Source organism: Bidens hawaiensis, unplaced genomic scaffold, assembly GCF_021521415.1.
Source record: "Bidens hawaiensis isolate Kalapana, Puna unplaced genomic scaffold, B.hawaiensis_p1.1 tig00006520_1, whole genome shotgun sequence".
Taxonomy (NCBI): Eukaryota; Viridiplantae; Streptophyta; class Magnoliopsida; order Asterales; family Asteraceae; genus Bidens; species Bidens hawaiensis.
Window position 1 is genome coordinate 559,649 of NW_027491437.1, and position 23,203 is coordinate 582,851.

General features: G+C 34.0%; 2 protein-coding genes and 2 pseudogenes across 2 annotated transcripts; all 4 read right to left on the minus strand.

Annotated features, from left to right (window-relative positions):
• LOC143632629 (uncharacterized) lies at nt 1-535 on the minus strand (annotated as a pseudogene).
• Nucleotides 536-2,996: 2,461 nt separating this feature from the next.
• On the minus strand, nt 2,997-5,071 carry LOC143632630 (uncharacterized). The gene is made up of 3 exons (XM_077101098.1): nt 4,830-5,071; nt 4,629-4,742; nt 2,997-3,304 (listed from the first exon to the last, which is right to left on the minus strand). Exons 1-2 carry the CDS (start codon nt 4,959-4,961, stop codon nt 4,641-4,643), a joined length of 234 nt encoding a protein of 77 aa, XP_076957213.1. The 5' UTR covers nt 4,962-5,071; the 3' UTR covers nt 2,997-3,304; nt 4,629-4,640.
• A 1,372-nt stretch (nt 5,072-6,443) lies between these two features.
• Nucleotides 6,444-11,628, minus strand: LOC143632631 (uncharacterized). Its single transcript, XM_077101099.1, has 11 exons — nt 11,536-11,628; nt 10,821-11,419; nt 9,700-9,818; nt 9,489-9,608; nt 8,530-8,617; nt 7,604-7,695; nt 7,405-7,509; nt 7,219-7,328; nt 7,052-7,139; nt 6,910-6,945; nt 6,444-6,753 (listed from the first exon to the last, which is right to left on the minus strand). Exons 2-11 carry the CDS (start codon nt 11,392-11,394, stop codon nt 6,670-6,672), a joined length of 1,416 nt encoding a protein of 471 aa, XP_076957214.1. The 5' UTR covers nt 11,395-11,419; nt 11,536-11,628; the 3' UTR covers nt 6,444-6,669.
• Nucleotides 11,629-14,858: 3,230 nt separating this feature from the next.
• LOC143632632 (CBL-interacting serine/threonine-protein kinase 11 pseudogene) lies at nt 14,859-16,624 on the minus strand (annotated as a pseudogene).
• Nucleotides 16,625-23,203: the final 6,579 nt, after the last annotated feature.

A 23,203-nucleotide genomic window follows, 5' to 3' on the forward strand; every position in this document is an offset into this window, starting at 1 on the left:
TCACATAAACACATCAGTTGATAAAAAACTATACATAAATCATATCTACAACTTTCCCTTTATTAAATCCATATTTCCTTAAGTAACCTTCCTTCTTAAACCCTACTTTCTCCAAAACCTTCTGTGATGCTTTATTTTCATCCTCAACAAGACCTTCAATCCTCACCACATGCGGAAACTCCCGAAACACCATAGGAATCGCCATCTTCACCACCGCCGTCGTTATCCCACGTCCCCAGAATCTGCTACCTATTGCATACGAAATATGAGCCCGATGATGATCGGGTCCTGACTCCGGCTTCATGGAGATGTATCCGATGGATTTGTCGGCCCAACAGATGGATCGCCGCCAGGGATGTGGTATGGCAACGTCCTTGAGGTATTTGAATGCTTCTTCTTTATTATTAATGGTGTTCCATCGAAGATATCGGGTAACATTGTCGTCGCAGGCCCATGAAAAGAAGTCGTCGGCGTCGGTTACTACGAATGGACGGATTGAAAGTTCTGGTGATTTAGCCATGCTTGGTTTTTTTTCTGTGGTTTGGAAAGAATTTGGAATGCTAGCTTTTGTAGAAGAGTCAAGATAATGCTCAAAAAGAATTTGTTAGCTTTTGATTTTAGTTTCTAAATATATATTATTTTTTCATGGATATTTATTTATGATTTCAGTTGTTGAATATTCTACATATTTTTTAATAGACAAACCTTTTTAAAGAATTATTGAACAATCTTCCTTTTTCTTCAATATTGTTTTTTCAGAGTTTACATGTGATATGTTACCATTCTCATTTATTGAAAACCCCTTGTAGACGGAACCTCAACAATAGAGCCAAGCTTGGGCTTAATTAGTCACTGCGGAAATCGAAGTCACGGTCTCACGGACTCAATACCTCGGGGGTGACCATGCTCAATGCATATAAAAGTTTTCAGACAAAATCGCATAAGTTTACCCTGTTGAGCGAAAAAAGGGACTGATCGTTGCCACCCTGGTCCCCATTATGCTTTGCCCTTGCCCAGCAACAAGGTAAACCAGCCTCATTGGTGTAGGCGCCGAGGCTCTAAACGGCGACCTCTTTCAAGGAGAAACAACTGGGCTACAAGGGTGGACCTAGTTTTCTAGTTAAGTATATAGATAGAGATGAATGTTCCTATATGAATCCTCTTAGGCAATGGCTTATTTTAATCTAAATATTTATAGCAACACGTATGTATTCATCATTTAAATTAAATAAAAGAATTATTAGCATCATTTATATCATTGCATAATATGGATTATAACAACTGTTTTATAGAACATAATGAGGCTATACGTTATAGATATTACCTTTAATATATATGTAGTTTATGTAAAATTCGTGGTCAAGAAATCAAGTTCATATATGACTATATATGTCCACTTTATGTAAGAGTATTCCACATGTGTTATAACTTATAAATAAAATTATTGTTAAATAGTATGTATGTTATAATAGTATGTACGTTTGATAGAGAACCACACCAACTTTTGTTTGTGGAGAAAGATAGCAAGTTTGAAACAAACTATACTATATAAGGCATACTTAACCATATCGATCTTCTTAATTGGCAAACATCAAGGGACCCCATGTTTTCTTCTTCTCGGGCAATTGAGTTACTCTTACTCCAAGAGTTCTAATTTATAGAATATATATTACAAAATTGAAAGACAATATGAATTATTTAACTTCTAAGTATATATGAAAATAAATACTGTTTATCAAACATAAATCTAGAAAGAACTAATTTTATATATTATACTAGTAAGAGACTAGTAACTACACAAGTAATTTATGATAAATACAAATTTTTAATACATAATTGATATATAATAAACGATAAACCTATCAAACATTGTTAACACACATTCGTCATACAATAGTCTTTATAACAATTTTAAAATAAACAATAAACTTTTATTTTCTGAATGATTTTTGGTTTTTAACAAAAAAAATTAATAAACTAAAAAGCAAGAAAATACTCTTAAAATTTTTATCAATGCACTTTCTTGGAAATGTTATAAACAACAAATATTTGAATTCGTAGCAATATACTTTATTATTTGAATCATCATAAGAAAACTAAAACCATAAATCATACATGTTTGTCATTGATTTAACTAGACCTTCAAAAACCTGTCTGTGTTCATTACATTGTAAAGAGTGATCCCTAAGTCAAAACAACTTCAAGACGCTATCAACATACCGAAGGCGTAAAGGATGAATGATAGCATGTTTAATGTAAACTTATGTGAAAATGTGCAGGCCTTTAAAGTACAATCATGGCTGGATTGGTGTGTTGTCAATTTGCATTCTTGGTCAATGCAACACAATACAACGTGTTGCAAGTGCTACCGGTCCGCACCATCTCTTAGCCCTCTTTGTAATCATCTTTAGATGAAAATGCTTATGATTTAAATTCATTAAAAAGGGCCAAGAAGGCTACACCTTTTGTAAAGGAGCACAAAAGTGGATCACCCATGCATGTAGCTATGACGCGACACTAGTCGTGTTCTCATCTCTTCATAAGTCTATAAGGTTTAAGCAATTGGATAGATTCATCTTTCCATAACTTATAGACTTATGGACCATAAGTCTATAAGGTTTAAGATTGGACAGATTCAACCCACTGTATTCGAGCATTGAACACAGTGGGTGACTTGGACACATATTTGAGCACTAAAATGATCGCGTATTCCATTCTTTTATGTATGACCACTCGTTATACTTTCCAGAATTGACCCCACCCCCCCCCCCCCCCCAACCCTTTCGTCTCTACCAGCTCTTAGTTTCTGGCAAAGCAACTGAAACCAGACCTGTAACTTTTCAGGTCATTTATTCCAATATTTATTTGGCATAAACATGTTTTCATAGCTGGTCTTGAAAGAGTGAAACAGGATATCACAACAGAGAAAGTTTATCGTTTTAACAAGGATTAAAACACATCTAAAAAGCGGTTTTGTACTTATATTCATTATTCCAGACAGATCAAACAGACAAATTTTATTCTATCAATATTAAATCACAATCCTCCAGTTTTTAAACCTATCAAACAAACACACCCTAAGCATCCAAACAACATTGTTTTACATTTTACAGCTTCAAGACTAACAACAGTAAAGAAGCTAAAACGTGACATACAGAAAGAAAACAAGATTATGATACTATAGAGCCTAGATATCATGAGTATACGTTCATGCAACAAAAGATTTTAAAACCGAAGATTCACATCTGCTTCAATTCCAACCTGTACAAAGAAAAGAAAGCCCACATCCACACCAAGTTTCCACCTGCAAATTTGACATATTTTAATGATTAAATTACAAGTTACAAAAGAAAGACTGATCAGTGTACTTTTGAACTTAAGTGATAAGAAAACGGGTCTTTTCACAATTAATAGTATGTTGAGAACTACATGAGATGCGTACATTTCGCTTCAACAAAAAAGAAAAAAAACTGAAACACATATTTTTATTTCTCTCTCCTCACTCTGTCTTTGGTTTTATCCTCTCTCCTGAATTTTTGTAAAAAACATATAAAGATGTGCATATAAGACTAGCAATATTATAATTTTTATAAATCAATCTTAGAAATATTGAAATGCACATGCACTGTAGTCAATTCATATACTAAAAAGTACAATATTTAATGCAGTACTTGCAGTTACCAACATATTATTGGTTCTGAAATGAAGGCTTTCCTCTTAAAAATAAATATAGATCACCACATTCTTGTAGGAAAGGTAACACAGGCTGCTATCCAAAACCTCATCATCTAAAAACCATACCCTAAGTGGTTCTGCACAATATCACTGTTTCAATAGTTGTAAGCTTATAAGGTTGTCTGCTTTTAATTAATCAAACAAACCTGTATTCATATACACACCACAATCCTTACACACAGAATAGAGGAATAAATGCCTAATAAATCCCACATATTAAGGAATTTGACTTTTCTTGTGGGATAACAATTAGCAATTAAAGAAAGAAGAACCATTTGAACACTCATCATTTTCATGGCAACTTTGCAAACATAGATGCAAGAATTCTTGATCATACAATTTGCAAGCATATATTACAACTGCATTAAAACAGTCATGAGAATCAAAAACTAGTTGAAACTTCAAGTAAAACTTATGCCAAAATAAGGATAGTTTAGAACTACATAACATGGTTAATAAGGTACAAATACCGGTTAACTGTTTTTTGGAGCATATGTTGCTAACCGGATCCGGTTATTGGTCAAAGGGTCAAAACTGGTTATTGCCAATAACCAGTTACGGTTCCTAGCCGGTTTTCGCCTGGAAAATCCCTAACTTATGTAACCGGTTCACTTTGGTTAATCGACAACACCCTATTGAAATTAACATTAACTGATTGAAATTAACCTTCTTAGCAATAACTGTACGTTTCCTAACCATCAGTTAGTATCGGTTATCAACTGGTTTCGATATGCAATCCTCTTAACTTCAAATGCAACTTCAAATGCATATAACACTTAATACATCACAAATAATTTTCCAATAAACTTGAATGCAAATTATTAATAATAAACTTTCCCCCAAATTGACTCAATCAATCAATTAGCAACAAATTATCATGTAACTAAACTCACAATATGAGACAATTAATCGGCCTTTTTCGACACGGAAACCAGGTTCCTCCACAAATAGCGTCCACTGGCCATATCAACACAAGTCCAAAATCCCTTCACAAAAGCACCGTAAACCTAAAATCAACATCGCACATTTACACATATTCATCATCACAATCCTAAAAAATGAAACAGGAAACCCTAGAAGTGGAATAACAAAACCTTATGCGATGATTTTTTTTCAACGGCGGCGGCGGTAGTGGAGTCGTCGGATTGAGATTTGATGTTGCGTAAAACGAAGAATCCGGCGAGAGTTGCCGACAGAAATATCAGAATAATTCGTAATGGACACATTGTATTGTTTCTCTCTCTGGAGGTTGAAGTTGGGGTTTAGAGAGAGAAAGTAATTGTTGGTTGAACGAGCGAGATCCATTGGGGCCACAAAGTTTTTAGTAATACTCAATTATTTATTATTTCTGTTATTTAATCACCTTAACCTAATCTTAATCTTATTGTTTTTAACTTATTTTCATAAATATAAAGTCTTGCAAAATCAGAATTTAAAAGAGCTAAATTGAACACGAATTTTTCTGATAACTTAAAAAATCTATGGATGATAGTTGGTAAGTGGTAACTACAGAATGTTTAATACAGAACCACTTTAGCGTAATGAATTTTAATAGTTGTGTGTGTATTGTTTCGTTGATTTAACAAATGAAGAAAATAGTGTTTAGATGGTTACATAATGGTCATATGTATTGCCTCTTTCATATTGTTTTTCTTGAGTTCACCGCCAAGATTGTGATTTTTTGAGATCACAAAATTTTGTGAATAAGTGGCTAAGAGGCATTTTAGTAACGGCTTACAAACCTTACTAAACCAAGTATGAAAGGTACAGTATAAAAGACAAGAAAGCTCCACACGTTATGAACCATCTTTTCTATACACTTGTAGCTATGATGCAACATTCCATGGGCCGTGCTTTGAGATTTTCATAAGTTAAAACTGTTACTAGTCGCATGATATACCACATAAACATTGATTCATCTTGAGACTCTAAATACCACCAGTGCATCACAATATTTAATATTTCTTTGTACGTGTTTGTGAGTAAAAAAGGGTTACGTAAAAACGTTGGTCAAATCATGAGCTAAAAACACAGCATTGAGTAGCTTTGTGGCACTTGAAATTCCAAAATGAAGCACGTTTTGCAAGTATGAAGGGTGTATTAAAAAATGCACACTTTGTGGTACTTGAAATTCCAAACGAAAAGAGTATCAAAAAGATGTTATATTATCGTGACACTTTAGACAAATCTTACATTGTTGTATCATAAAACATGAACAACCTTAAATACTATGAATAAGTTTTAAATGTATTGGCTGTGAATTAGATTAGAAGTCTCAAATTGGTGATCCCTAAAAACTTACCACTTGATATTTTGTTAAAATCGTGTTTGCTATTCCATGTCACAATCCATGATAAAGTCATGCTTTTTTATATACCTAATTTTAAAGACTTGCAAATGACTAATCTACAACTTCATAGGGTCCATCCACCAGCAAGAGAGAGAACATTATAATTAGTTATAATTATAAGTTTATATAATGTCAATAGTCACACTATTCCAATGCAAACTACAAAGGTACCAAAATCACTGAACCTGGGCCACTTGTACAGATAAACATAAACTCACCACCAAATTCATTAAAAGCCACCAAGAGGCCCACCCACTAACAGAGGTCAAGATAGCATTTGACTTTTAAACTCACAACACATCAGCATCCAAATTTAAGATTGATATTGTAAATCTAACACCCACCATTTGTTACTAGCTACATATACTGGTACAACAACCAAATATATTATTGAACTTTAAAGTTTTCCTATCATATTTAAAGTTAATACTGAAATTGATTTTCGACTACAAAAGTCAAAATAGTTTCCGCTCTCTTATATCAAGATGCAGTGGCCTCATGTGCAACATAAATGTGACAACATCAATCCAATGTTGCAATTCAACTCTAATTTAAGAAAAGCGAAATGAATGACAAAAATACCCCTAGAATCGTGCAAACCTAGAAACGTTTGAAAGCACTGTTCTTAAACTTCTAATCCCAGCTCCGGTCTTTGAGCTAACCATCATCTGCATATAAACAAAAGCCAATTAAATACATATTTGACTTTTTAAGGGTCAAATAAAGTTCTTTTAACAACTGTTTTTTCTTTGTGTAGAAAAACTTGAAATTATGTTTAATGACATCAAAATAAATAAAAATAGAAACAAATCAAATGTTCTTACCAACGGTTGAATAGCAGATTTCTTCGTTTTAAGGCTCTGTGACAGCAATTGATTATAATATTATATGCATTATTAGCTCAACATTATCAAACTAACAAAGCAAATATCTTGAAGCATAAACATTTAAAAAAAAAAAAACCACCTCTTCAATTTGCATTGCACGCCTGGCTACATCAATTGGGAATGATAAATCTGTTTTTGTCAATACTATCTGGTACTTGGTTTTTGACCTGGCATTTAAAAGAATAAAAAACACTCAGGTATGAAATTATGGTAAATATTATTACATTAAAATAATAATTTACTTACATTTCCATTAAATCAACAAGTTCATGATCCCTTGGCTTCATACCCCACTTTGTGTCAATCAAAAGGCATACGCGTTTTAATCCTTCACGAGTGGACACATATTCTTTCACCTAAATTAACAAAAGAAGTTAAAAACAACTTATTTTCCAAGTAAAACGAACAACAATATTATTAAACCACACTTACAAGTTCTTCCCATGATTCCTTGACTTCGTCTTTTGCATAAGCAAAACCGTACCCAGGTAAATCCACTAAGCATAACTTTGATGCAAGGTTGAAAAAATTGATAGTCTACACAATATTTTCTTACAAATGAGTGTTTCAATTATTCAATATCATATCAAACACCCTTTAAATAATTTGAGCAAGAAAGATGATGTGGCACCTGAGTGAGACCGGGTTTGTCTGATGTTCTAACAACACCCCATTGTCTGGTAAGTGAGTTTAATAAAGATGATTTGCCCACATTTGACCTACCTAATAACAAATCAAAATATAAGAATATTATGTGATAGACATCTACCGAGCCAATGGTCACTTGTTAAAGGCGGGTCGGACGCTCTAGCGGGTCGGTTAGCTGGTCAATCCAATTCGGCTCCAAAGATGGCATGATAATAAAGTGGGTCCTATTTCATGCAAATGATAGCAAAATCACCGGTAACGGGTATAAAAATTGAAATGAATATTAAAACGGATCGTTCAACGATCGATTTCAGATACAGATACACCACCAAAGTAAATCGTTGGGCTACGATCTTTAACCGAAGATACAGACACACCACTTCGGATAAGAAACCGTGTCTAAGAACACCACTCGAGATGCCAAAATCGAGCTAGCATAGACAAATCAACTTTACTCAAAATCCATTGAGAAAATTAACCAAAAGGTTTTTTTTAACATAAATCATCTGCCTCATTTCTCATTCATGACCCTTTAAATAAGGCAATTACACGCGGTTATAATCCCCTAAAAATAACTAAACATGATACCAATGTTTTACTACCACTACTACATTAAATAACCGAATAAAAAAATAAATTTGCAAACATAAATAAACAAAAGTAAATAATTAAAACTAAACATATTGCATGGAGGTGGTGGAACATGTCACGTGTACTTGAAATGGGAAAAAAAGGTTGCATGAAATAGGACCCACTTTATTATCATGCCATCTTCGGAGCCGAATTGGATTGACCAGCTAACCGACCCGCTAGTGCCTCCGACCCGCCTTTAACAAGTGACCATTGGCTCGGTAGATGTCTATCATTATGTCAAGTTAAAAGTGGACTTATATTGATTAATATTTATACCTGCAAATGCAATTTCTGGAAGATCAGGTGGTGGGAAAGATGAAGAAACTTTTGCAGCAGCAAAAAATGTTAGTTTATTCCTGAAAACCTGCAAACGTTCAGACAATTATGAATATGTCAAATGAGCCAAATCCATGGAATAGAAGTGGCATTTATAATCATATACTTCTGAATGGGTCAAATCCATGAAAATTTAGTGCATAGAGCTTCTAAATTAAGGGTAGCAATTCCTGACATGACTTGAAACAAGGCACGAACACCACAAGATTTTGGGTTGGCTAACACAACCTGTGTTTTTAAAGAAGTCAACCTGAACACGACATGTTTAAAAAATGGTCACCCCACACAACCCGTTAAAAAGTGGGTTGACCTGTTAACCCTTTTACAAGAACTTAAAGAAGTAAATATTTTAATTTGAGAGATAAAGGTGTTTGAATTTTAAGTTTAATATTTTGATATTTAAATTTTGATGTAACTATTAACTTTTAAAAGTGAAATTAATTTCCCTTTTGAACATTTTGTTACTAAGCCAGTAGATATTACTCATATTCGTAAATAAAAATAAAATGAATCGACCTGAAGACAACACGATTTTAAGTGGTTTCAGACATGACATGACTATATGGGTCGGATTGGAGTAAATGAATTCAACCCATAACTCAAAACCCGCCAACAAGACGTGATTTACACCTCTATTCTAAATCTCTAATACTATATTAATATCGTAATAATATGGTCTTTGTAATCATAATAAACACTCTCATTGTTTATCCAACTTTCAGAAACTTTAAACTAAAGTGTTTCTGGTTAAACTGGCCAGTTTTGACCCGAACAAAAAACTACCTATTAACCAAGCTGCCCGACCTGCCCACTTAGACACCTCTAAAACTATTAAAACCATTGGTACATTCAGCATGTGCAAATTAATTAGCTCAAAAAATTAAAAGAGTGCAACTTACGGATTCTTCGATTCGCTCTCGTTCTGAGCTTGTAGATAATGGAATATTATCTAACGGGCAAGGAAGTTCAATATTGTATCCCGCCTTCTTGAACTCAATTTCACGTCTGCGACCTAATAACTACAATAATAAATATCCAAGAATTATATCACAAGACAAATAAAATTCATCCAACTTATAAAATAACATAAACATGACCAAGAAAACTTACATTTTCATTCACGAATGTCACGATAGATGGGCTCGGTTGTATAGCCCGAAACTGGGCGTTTTCTGACATCTCGACATTTTCTTCAGTATCTGAATCTTTCTTTTCCTCTGTGGTTTTATCTAAAAAAGCAAGACACCAATATAATACTTTGTTACAATCAATAATAAAATTATAATAGCTACAGAAAATGAAAAATAAAACCACCAAAATTTACTTGGCTCTATAATTTGCACACATCCATCATCCATGAATCAGATCATGCATTTGTATGATAAATTATCTGGAATTGTTCAAGAAAACTATATGTGGAAACTATTACACAAATAAAATAAACTTAGTGTCTTGAACATTCATAACTGTAGTGATTTATCTTAAATAAGGCTGTGATGTAAAGGGTTATTACTAAACTTGAAGCTAAGGTGTTGAATGATTAGAGTTTATACTAAATTGATAATTCTTCCTCTTTCTTCACATTTATAGCTTAAAAGGGTGAGTACAGGTATTTGCAAAGGGGTTACTGCTTTCTTTTCTGTCTCTTTGCTCTGTTATCTGTCGTTCCGATGGTTTACTCAGCATTATATGTTAACGGTAGTTTACAACTTCCACTATAAAACTTTCATTCAGTTGTTTGCTTTGACTCTTTCAGCGATTTTTTATGTCATGTGGATTACTTCACACTACACTCTACACTAGAGGTGCACAAAAATACGATTTCTAAACCAAACCGAAACTGAACCGGTTTGTAGTCATTTACATTTAAACTGGTTCCAAACCAGTGAAAACAAACCAAACGTGTCAAAACCGGCGGTTAGCCGATCAACAAACAGATCACGGTTCTGACTTTTTGTTGACCAACCCGAACTGGATCCACCCGAACCGGTTTTTACTTTTCAACCAGTTTATGCACCTCTACTCTATACCGTAAATGTAAAAATGATAATAAAAAAATTATAAGTAAAAGAAGGGGTTTTTTAGCCAAGGGTCTCAGCTGGAGCAGCCTCTCTACTCTCCTAAGTAATATTTGCAGCATAGTAAACTTGCACTTGAGATATTAAGCATAATACATCAAAACTAAAAAACTTAAAACACATACAAGATAAAATTCACGAAATCAAACTGACCAATAGTAGGTAGATTATCGTCAAACCGCTTATTTGCAGTATCATGCGGATACTCAGCCCGAATCAACCGCCTCTTCCTCCTCGGCCGATCAAACATTGCCACTGCATCATCCGCCACACTCTCCTTTTTCTTCAACTTCTTCATCCCAAACTTGCGTTCCTCTGCAACACCTCTCAACCGTTTCCCATCCTCATATTTCACATCCCTATATTTCTTCATAAAACCATTCTTATTCTCACCACTATCACTTTTCTTTCTCCTATCACCTCCCACGTCCCGTGATCCCCAATTATCAAACTTCCTAGTTTTTAAACCGAATTTATTCCCGTTAATTTCGCTACGATTCGATTTAAATCCCCTTCCTCTATTCTCATCACCTTCAACTCTTTTCACACTAGTATTTCTTCTCTTATTATAATCTCCATCCTTAAGATTATTATTATTTACCAAAATGCCCTTTTTCTTAGAATCTAGGGTTTTAAACTTATCCCTGGATGAACTAACGAATTTAGTAGCTGCAAACTTTGCTCGGTTCTTAAGATTACTATGCTTCGATCTCGTTGATTGATCCATGCTTCACTAATTCACAATACAGCAGCTATAATTAATCTAATCAAACAACGATGATTTAGTTTAATTAAATCAGTTATATAACGAATTTGCGTAGAATTGAAGAGAAATGAGATACTGATAATAGTTTCGCTTAACTAATACCTTTCGTCTTCGTGTGATTATTGCAAACAGAAGCTTAATTATAATTAAGCATTTGGGTTTGTGTTGCCGCCAAATCAATTTGGTTGCTTCAGCTCAGTCGGAAGGTTACTACTGTATTTTGTTGCCCTTTTGTTTCGTTGTTAATTATTTGGGCCTAAGTCCAGTTTTAGCCCAATAAAGCCAGAAAGTTATAATAAGCATTTGGTGTCTTGGTCTCCTGGTCCAACTGTCCAATGGCATGGGAGTGGTAAACTGGTAATTAAGAATTGGGATCTTAGAGTTTCAAATTCGAAATCTGACTCAATGGGGTTTTCCCATCTTGATGGTATTTTTAGTTGAGTCAGGCCTGAAGCGTCAAAGTCATTATGGACGGATCTCAGGAAGGCTCACCTAGGTATAGGGGTGGACCGGTGGTTCCAAATTTGTTTAAAAAAATATATAAAGTTATAAAATATTTTTAGAATGTTATGTTCATTGCTCACATATGCAATATTTGTTTGCAAGAAGATATGAATGTGTCTAGCACGTATATGAGAACACGAACAAGCACAAGCATGTGAACATGTGATAACACATGTACACATGAACATGCGTAAAAACATACACATGGTATAATTTTGAAACATAACACGTATTTATCAACAATTTTGAATAGGTTGGTTTGATGTTTAACGATTTTTTTTTCTTGGCTTGCTCGTTACTTGTGTTTGGGCTTGAAGCTGACATCGGCTTGATGGTGGCTAGGGCCGTCCAAACCACTCGACGCTCGAACTCGCTTGCCGCTCGCTCGTAATTTGCTCGGAAAATGCTCGCTCGCTTTTTCACTCGATTGTAAACGAGCCGCTCGGCTCTGTTCGGTTTGTAAACGAGCCAAGCAATGAGCAAAGGTCTGCTCGGTTCGGTTCAGCTCGAATATTTTTAATTTATTTTATATATAATTATATATGAACAAATATATAAATATATAGACAAAACACATAAAATATGAGTATACAATTTTTTAAACCTTTAAAATTTTTCCTATTCCGTCAATTTTATAGTTTTATTAGTTCGATTCAAGTTTTCAGAAGACTAAAAGTTTGTTTACGTGTTCATTATATCTCATTTCAAACTTTTTTCTTCTAAAAATTTACAACCTATTATACGTTTGTCTAAAAACTACTAATTTGTTTACAAAATATATTATTTACAGCCTTCAAAATTGTTTTTTATTGAAAATTTTAAAGTTAAAAATAAATAAAAAATACTTGAAATCGCTCGATGTTCGATCGAAAAATGCTCGGTTCGATTTTGGCTCGTTTCGTTTTTCGCTCGGTTCAAATTCCAGCCGTTCGGTTCGGTTCGGTTGTAAACGAGCCAAGCAACGAGCAAGCCTTCGCTCGGTTCGGTTCGGCTCGGCTTGTGAACAGCCCTAATGGTGGCCTGTTGCTTTGGTTTGTAGAAGCTATAACAAGTGACAAGTCCATGACTTTTGGGCTTATTGTATAAACAGAAGAGTGAGGAACTACGGATACACTTAAATGCCCATAATTATCTCAATTTCTCTCTCATCTTGTATTGTCTTCGTTTTTATCATAGTTAAGAGTTTTATCATGTTGATGACGGCTAGATCGCTTTGGATTAGTGGTTTAGTGCAAATTGTTTTCAGATCGGAGTTTGTTATTTACCTTCTCCCTTTCGACCTTCATTTTTATTTTGTTTCGTGTGGTTAGTTGACATGTGACTATCTTTTCCAATCTCGTACTTAAATTTAGGTGTTGCTATACTGAGTCAGTTTGTAATTTAGTCTCGTCTTATTTATTTTGTTACTAGCCTAAGTTTTTTTTAATAAAACTTTAGTCGTTCATAAAAACATTAAAAAAAATAAATAAACTTAACACATACAACAACCAACCTTTAGTTTTATATTTATGACAGCAATGCCCTTCAATTCTTATTGAATGGCTTTATACCTCCAAAACAGGCAAAAAAAAATTATATTTACAAATTCAACACTAGAAATCAGAGCACTCGATATTTTTCTATTTTACAAAATAATAAAATGGATAAATGTCGGCACGTCATTAATGAATACTTATCATTAAAATTCATACTATATTACTCTAAATGTAGAATGCCAAAAATTAGGATGTTGCAAGTTTATCTACGACATATGATCGATTAGCTTTCGTGTATGAGCAATATAAGTGGACATGCGTACTCCACCAAACAACGGTAGCTTTCATCATAAATTTTCATTTATGATGTGAATAATAAACATAAATGCCTTCCTGATGCAACTCTTTTGGCCCGTCTATTAATGCAACTTATGGCATTTATTTGGCATAGTTTGAGACAAAGTGGAACCATTTTAAAACATTTATGCAACCAAATATTGCTGGACCATTCATTCCAACATATATTCTACAATGCCACTAAGTCTCTAACATATATATGCAATATCAAGACTAGCATGTGGCATTTTAATTCCAAGACCAACGATTCTAGCAATTTAGCAATACTGCGTTTGAATTTCTTATATGAAAACGAGACCAAGATCAAAAAATTTGAAAATCATGTAAAATAAGAGATAAATCGAGATCAAAAGTTGTGAAAATAAGAGATATCATGAATCATGATTAGAACTCTAGAAGTAACGGATAACTACATGCAATAGGCATTACATTACAAGGAGACACAGGGTGAGGCTTCTATATGACGGGTGGTTTTTTTACTTTTTACCATCATCGTATCAAGTGTTCACATGTTTTTTCTTGTAATTAGATGACGTGTTTGATGTAACACAATGAAAACCATAAAAGATCAACACGTATTAGCCTTGTTGACTAACGTGGTTTTGCCTACACAAATAGTCTTGATTTAGGTTTGTCGGCAAAAATCATTCAACCATAAAAAAGATAGACAACTATTTAGGTTCATAGAAGCCAAGTCAAAGATGACAACATTGATACGATGATCGCAAAAAGTAAAAAAACTAAAAACAAACCTATCAAAAGTGTTACATGTGAAAGATTTATAAACTATAGTCAATCAAATTTCCAAATTCAGAAAACCATTTTTTTTAAACCCAAAAAAGAAAAAAGAAAGAAAAAGAAAACCCATTTAGGGTGTTTTATATTTCAATTTGCAATACGTATTTGTAGTTCCAAACTAGACCGGGCCATTAAACCGTCAACTGTACAAAACAAGCCACGAACCAACTAATTCGGATCTCAAACAGGTCTACTTGCTTCTGCTTATCGCTTTATATGATCCGATCAGTTTGAACGACTTAGAAACATCCTAAAATTTAATAATCGTTTTCTATTTATATTCTCAAACAATAAATAAAACATGTATTATTTTACAACAAAACCAGAACTTACAATTGCCCCAATGATTTACAAGGCAAGTTACATGCTATGTACAAATTCATACACTCCTTTTTGCAATTTGACCGCTCCGCTTATTTTCCTTGGTAATTATTCCTCTCTCGGTAAATAATTCTTGTGTAAACAGCAAAATAAACACGTCAAAAATATATGTATCTGTAACTAGAGGTGTGACAAAACGAAACTCCGATGTCTAAAACTTCGGATATCCGAATTTAAACACCCCTAACATGTATACCAATCTGTATGATTCTGTACACGCACGTGTCATGTGCCCCGCCGGTGAGTCACTAGCTCTCGGCTACCTGTATATCCGGCTGTTCAACCAACTCCGATCTGATTCTGTTATTCCACAACTCGTTGTAGAAATCGTTACCTCCGCCGCTACATTGAACCTCCACCACCACTAACTTATTCATCAACCGGAAAACCTTGATTTCAAGCACATCCTTACCGTTCCGGCCGATCAAATCCACACTCCAATCCTTTCGTTTATGGATCTTAACATCTGCGTCCTTAACAATCTCTTCAACTCGCTCGATTACCTTCTCCGGAGACTCCCCCACCACTATCCGCTCGCTTTGAACCGACGGCAAACTACTCGTGCCGTCAAATAACGGAGTTAAGTTTAATCCAGATGAGAACGAAATAATATCAAACGCGTTTAACGCCTTTGACTTACCGTTCCCACGCTTCGTTACCGTTTCTAGGTCCATCGTGTCCTTGAATCCCTTTCTAAACCACGGATCGGCTTTGATCTCATCGACCGTGATCCTCGTCTCAGGTTTCGTGTCCAGTAACCGCGACAACAGCCTTCTGAGATCCGAAGACATCCACTTAGGACACCGGTACTCGCCTTTGTATATCTTCTTATACATCATCATCAAATTGGCATCATTAAATGGCAGAAATCCCGCGTTCATCACAAACAATATTATTCCGCAAGACCAGATATCGGCTTTCGCCCCGTCGTATCCTCTTTTTGTTAAAATCTCGGGCGAGACATACGACGGGGTGCCGCATAAAGTATGCAGCAACCCGTCCGCACGGATCTGGTCCGTCAACGCACTCAACCCGAAATCAGAGACCTTCAGGTCTCCGTTCTCATCAATTAATATGTTTTCCGGCTTGAGATCACGATGAAACACGCCATGCGAATGACAATACCCGATCGCAGACACCAGCTGCTGAAAGTACCGCCGGCTCTGCGATTCGGATAACCGTCCCTTGGCCACCTTGGCGAACAGCTCGCCACCTTTCACAAACTCCATGACAAAATATATCTTGGTCTTGGTGGCCATCACCTCGTACAGCTTGACAATGTACGGGTGACGCAAGCGTCTCATGATATCAATCTCTCTTTTCACGTTCATGACAAGATGCGCATTGTGTGAGATTTTGAGTTTGTTGATGACTTTGATGGCGACGCTGTGGCCGGTGTTGATGTCTTTAGCGTAGTACACTTTTGCGAAGGCGCCGCAGCCCAGGAGGCGGCCCACGTCGTATTTACCGAATAACGAGTTGGCTGATGACGGTGCCATCTTAAGCGACCTCTGGTATCGGTTCACGATCCCAGAGATCGAATTAGAATTGGAATTGGTGGCGATTGGTTAATGGAATAGCGGGAAGGAAGATTGAAGATGATGATCGGAGATGGGTTGGGGGTTTTCTGATTGAATTTTGTTGGCAGACAAATTTGACGATTAATTTAGGTTGAAAATATTGTGTGGTTTGTAGCTTGCAACATATAAACAAATATAAACAGCGTGGCGATCGCTGCTTATTGCATTTATTTTATTTCATAGGTGTTACGGGTATGGATCAATAATTGTTTGGTGCCTGTTTTTACTCGTTTAAAGTATAGATATTAAAGACAATATTAATAGGTGGACTTATGGGAACACATAAATATTTTATCTTGGTTCATCTCTTAATGGTTTAGTTAATCAACCAACCTACCTGCATAATAATTAGGGTGAGCAAGTGTTGTGACCAGAGCGAATCGGGTAGAACCAAATCGAGACCAACGTATATAAACAAGGACGGGAGATGTTCGTGCATTTGGGGTTTCGGTTTAACTTAGTGTAGGTCTGTTTATCTCCAGATCAAGTGTAGACTTGATAATTAATTGATTCAGATTTGTGAAAAGTGCTATTCAAGATTCAGGATAGCAAGATTCAGGATAGAGAAATATGATAAAAATGAATGAAACCGAACACATCGACTAACAAACATGACTAGATTGATAAACAAGCCAAAGATACAAAATGATGACAGTCCTGCTATACTATTACAATCACCAAACAAGTCTAACAAACGATTCCTAATTTACTAATACAAAACAATTATGACGACCAAGCTAAAACAAACAAATGTCGACTGAACTATATATAGAGTGGAGGAGTGTCGCAGACACGCTAGCAGCGTCACCTGAAGTGTCGCAATAATCTGGGCGACAGTTTCAAGTGATGAGCTTGAACGAAACTAGAAGGTGTCACAATTGTTCTAGGTGATACTTCTTGTGTCACATTATTTGTCCCTGTCACCACATAACCTCCAAAACTTGTTTTCTTTTTCTCATTAATGATCCAGATTGTACTCTTACTATTAGGCTGGGTTTCAGTTGTTCAGTTTGACTTAATTTTTAAAATACAGTATTTCAGGCACACTGAAACACCAATTTTTTTTACAAAATGAAAACTAAAAACCTTTCAAATTGGTATGCAAAACCCAGTGCCTCATAATGTTTAGCTTACCAAGTGTTTACTTAAATACCATGAGTTCTTGATGGTTCACTCGTTTAGGTATAACTAGTTTTATTAACGTGCTCGCTGCAGCGGGGTCAAACCTTGAAAAGAGTAGTGTACGTGAAAACATTCTAGTGAACTCACACGTAATAAAAACAGCCTTTAAAACTCACGTGTTGCTATGAGATCGTTAACTTGTACAGTTGCAGCGTGCTAATAATAATAATAGTGAAAATAAAAAGGGGAAATTTCCAAATAACCTCTTTTAGAGAGAGAAGTTCCAAAATAGCATTTTTTCCTCAAAATCTTTTATAATTTGGATTGTCATGACGCATTGGGAAAAGATAAAAATAAAGACGATATTTTAAAAGAAAGTCGGGTAAAAGACGAGATTTGGGGAAATAATGTCGGTAAAGTCCAAATTATTTGTAATCTTGGAGCAAAAGTTCAAATTTTTCAAAAACTTTTTTACTAAAAAAAAACCGTTTTAAAAGACTGTTTTTTTATGTTTCCTACCTTCGCCGTCCAAATTTTCAAATTCTTGAAAAATTATATTTTTTACAATTATACCCCAGAATCACCATCACCACCTTAAACCACCACCTTGAACCACCACCATCACTGACGCCGTCGGCCCCACCCCATCACCACCGCCGGAAGCATCTGGAATATTCTCTGAACAAAGATTAAAGCGAGAGAGAATAATTAGCACAACTGGTCCCACCATTTCTAGGTATCTTCTTTTCCAGTCCAACGACTCTTGCAACTTTACAGTAACAACCCATGATGATTTTTGCATTGTTTTCTAATAATTAATTAAAAATATTTTATTTTATTTTAAAAAAGAGGAATAGGGTCTAAATTTTGAAAGTCTGTTTTAAAGATTTATTATCCTTTGAGAAATTGGAATAATGAAAAAAGATAATTAATAAAAGATAGAGATAACTAAAAGACATGTTTGTGGTAATAAAAACCATTAATGGAATTGAAAACTAGAATGTAAATAACATTTGCCCTTATTAAAAAACAATTAATCATATTGAAAACTATGACAACCTAAATATAAAGGAAAATTACCAAAATAAGCATTTATGAAAATAAAATTCTAGTTTTAGGTATTATTTGTAAAAAAAAATTCCAGAAATATGTACTATAAACTAGTTGTGACGAGTAGTTTTTAAAACCAATTAAAAGTTGTCATGTGTCCTTAAACTAACCGTAACGAGTACGTTCACTGATCATTTACTCGTCACGACTAAATAAGTTTCATGCCTCATAATCAATGCCCACGAGTTATTTATAAATCCTTTACTCGCGACGACTAGTTTACCTGGTTTACATTCCCTACACGACTAGTTTGTTAGTAGTTAACTCGTCACAAATAGTTTAACCTTATAATCTACTCCTCGCAACTAGTTTAACCTTATAATCTACTCGTCGCGGCTAAAGGACTTATGAATTACTCGTGAGCGTTGATTACGGGGCATGAAATTAATTTAGTCATGCCGGGTAATTGATTAGTGAACATGTTCGTTACGGTTAGTTTAAGGACACGTTGAAAGTTCGAATTGGTTTCAACAAACTACTCGTCACGACTAGTTTATGATACCTATTTTTGTAATTTTTTACAAATAGTACCTAAAACTAGAATTTTGTTTTCATAAATGCTTATTTTAGGAATTTCCCTAAATATAAGTTTGTTTGAATTAATTACATGATTCATGATATTTTTCTATTTTATTTTTTATAATTGTGTTACTAAAATAGCTATCGTTGTTTATGAATTTCAGATTATTGTTCATGATTTTGTTTTAAGTTTTAACTAATAATTTAATCTCAAATCATCATGAAACCTTCTATATTTTTAATAAGACCCATATTTATAATGAGATTAATATTTGTCAATTCATTTAGATCATCACCCTTGTAAGTTGTAAGAGGTCAAGCGTACTTCAAAATGCATCCAGTCATCTCATATATCAAATTTTCATAAATTCTTAACAAAACCAATGTTGTAAAGGTAGGTTTACAAGGTCGAGCACTCTCCGAGTACTCGCTACAATGTATGTCGTCGAGGGGTATTTCTTTAACTCCGCTTAGTTACTATAAATCAATTAAAGGTGGTCAACCTCAGCCAGAATCACATCTAGTCGGTAAACTTGAGTCGATTTTGACTTAGAAAATAAAGCACAATTCTTATTTTAATAATATTAAAGAACAAATATCATTTTTTTAATTAATGATTAGCAATTTTTAGAATAATTTATTATCTAAAAATGTTTTTCTCTTATTTATATTGATATTTACATATTTTTTTATAAGTATCGGTAAACTAATGATATTTGACATATATACAGTATCGAAAAACTAATTTTCATTATATATCATGTCCGAGTACTCTGAGTACACTCAATTCCCCACTCGACCGTCTAAGGTCCGCCTAACGACTTTTACAACCTTGAAAAACAAACACACACATTTCTTTCAAATCCTACATGTAAGTTTTTATAACCCATAAATCGACTGAGAATTCCAATGTAAATGCTTTAAGTGATGTACTTATAAATGGTGCACAGAACAATTTTACAACAAAACCAGATTACAAAAATATTGTTATAATACATAAAATATGTTGAGGACTTACTTGCAACACTATAAATAAGTCAAAAGTAAGTAGGAGTATTCGCGGTCCGGTTTTCACGGTTTTTATATCAAACCGTAAACCAAACCGTTAGTAACGGTTTTTATTTTTACAAACCAAAACCAAACCGTAGAATTTTTAAACCGAACCAAACCAAACCGTTAGTAACGGTTTAGTTCCGGTTTGGTTTCACGGTTTAGACTTGTCAGGCTTTTATGCAACATATATATAAGTAACGCCGTAAAAATAATCAGAATTTAACAAGTTGTTAAACGCAGGCTTTCAAAGTCCAAACAAGCTGTTAAATATTAACCATGCTATGCAGAAACAATTAAACTCAAAACCATCCAAATTCTTAGAAAACTAACTGAAGTGCCAGGCTTATAACAAATTATAGGTTATAATTAAAAAAAATGCATAAAGTTGGATTAAAATGTTTTACAACTGGGTTAGGCTATTATTTTATTCACTGTGTGTGTATTTCATATGCAGTTTATACAATTCTTAATTTAATTAGGTCCAATTAATATATATGTATAAATAGAATAGCAAATAATTCTAAAAGTTAAATATAATAAAATTATACGAACCGGTCCGGTTTTATACGGTTGGTTTTTGGTATAAACCGTAAACCAAACCATGGACTATGGTTTGAAATCTTTGAAACCGACCAACCGAAAGTTGAGAAAAAAAACCGACCGTGAAACCAAACCGATGACCGGTTTGGATGGTTTCACGGTTTCGAATCGAACCATGAACACCCGTAAAAGTAAGTCGAATATGTGTTATACAGCTATAACAGTTTATTTATTTGCCTTATTAATACGAAATTTTTATACATTGTTTGTGATTGGGATCTTATTTTGAGTGGATTTGTGTTATTCTTAACTTAATATAACCGTTATTCCACCGGAAAAGAAAAGGTACCCCTTTGCTAATGATTATAGTATGTACAACAGGTTGACTTGGTGGGGGGCAAATCTATAGTGGCAAACAACTCACAACAAAAGGTTTCTCACCCTTGTCGGTGTGGTCATGTAAATTAGATGATCTTTATGAAAACTGAAGGGGTGTATATATAAATGTAAACTTGTTAGATTTACAATTTTACAAATTTAGATTTACAATTTTGCATAAAATCACTTCTGCTTTCATAAAGATCACTAAGTGGAATCGAATTTTGCTAAACGAATGCCGCTCGAATAATAGAGACAAAGCCTATTAAACATCTATAGATCTTGTGATCTATTTTCGGGATGTAAAAAAATTGCCGTATAAAAGTAAATAATAATATAATAATTTATTCAAGAAAAAAAAAGTTATCAACGATCAATTGAAAAGCAAAAGTCATGCTTTTAATCCTCCAAGCTTGCTTAACTCGAGTACCTTAATATTGAACAAAAAGTATTTTAAGGTTTCTATTATTGAATCAATTAAGGTGTATTCGCATGTTATGAGGACAATAAAGGTATAGCAATATATTTTGACTTAAAAACCGTCCAACATAACATTATGAATTTAAAATTAAGGTTTAAGGGTTGACTTCAAATATTATGCCAATATGGTGTGACGAACGGTTGAAGGTTGATAGATCGTGAACGATTTAAAAGTCGGTGGTTGGTCAAATTATTTCTTTAGCTTGGTTGTGTTTAACAATAGCTAAAAATAATTGGCCTTCTAGTTTAATGGTATAGGATGATGGTTAAGGCTTAAGACTATTGAGGTTCCAAGTTTGAAACCTAAATAAGTAGTTTTCCACAGTGTTAGATTTCCTTCTTAATGGTATTCTTAGGTAAGTCAGGTATGAAGTATCAAAATTAGTATAAACAGTTGATATGTTGTCTCAGGAAAACCCATCTAAGTATTGAAAGTGATTCCAAACTTTGTTAAAAATATATGTATAATTAGTTGCAATTTATATGCTGAAAAGATATAGAAAATTAAGCGTTACTATATCATAAACAAGGAAACCTTAAATCTTAATTTTAAATATATATAAACGAGACCTTTAAAAGATCTCAGGTTCTTCCCTACATTCTCTCAAGCCCCCAAATTACTTTATTTATAAATGAAGGTTTCTCATGCATTTGACATGAATTCACGGGTATGGGTCTTACGAAACACATATAGCCCTTAAATGGGTAATAAATCTCATTAAATTAAAAATTAATCTCACCAAATATTTGATATAAAAATCCTATAAAATAGGAATATACTAAAGATTACTATATGATTTTTTTTAAAAAATAAATATTATTTATAATTAATAAACAATTCTATAGTAAAAAAAATATACGGGTCACAGTTCTCACCAAACCCAGATAACTTTTAAACCGGGTTATAACATTTCATTTATTTGTGAAACCCTTTTATCATCAAACCTAAAGTATATTAACTTTCTTATAATAAATAAAATAAAAATCCAAAAAAAACATATAAATATTAGAAATGAATAACGTAAAACAACCACGTAATACAGGGATAAAAACTAGTAATATTATTACTATAATATAAACAAGAAGTTTGGTGCCGCAAGTGGCCTATTGGGCCACTTTGCGGTACCCGTACTGTTTGATGAATTTTATTTTTTTAGTTCAATTACCATAATAAATGTAAAGTGAGCCGATCAAACGTCAGTTTTTTTTGTTTTAGTTCCGGTACCATAACAAACTTGAAAGAAACTGACCGAGTTCACATAGACTCGCGGCCTTATTTAAAGCCCATGACCGACAACGCTCGGATTTTACCAATGCTTAAGTTTACCGATCGACACCCCCCCCCCTCCCCCAAATAAATAAATAAAATTAGTCTTTGGTCTACCTCAATTTTTATATTTTTTTCGTTTTTTAGTTCCAGTAGGATGATGCACGTAATCAAAACCGACCAAATTCATGTCAAGTTACCGCCTC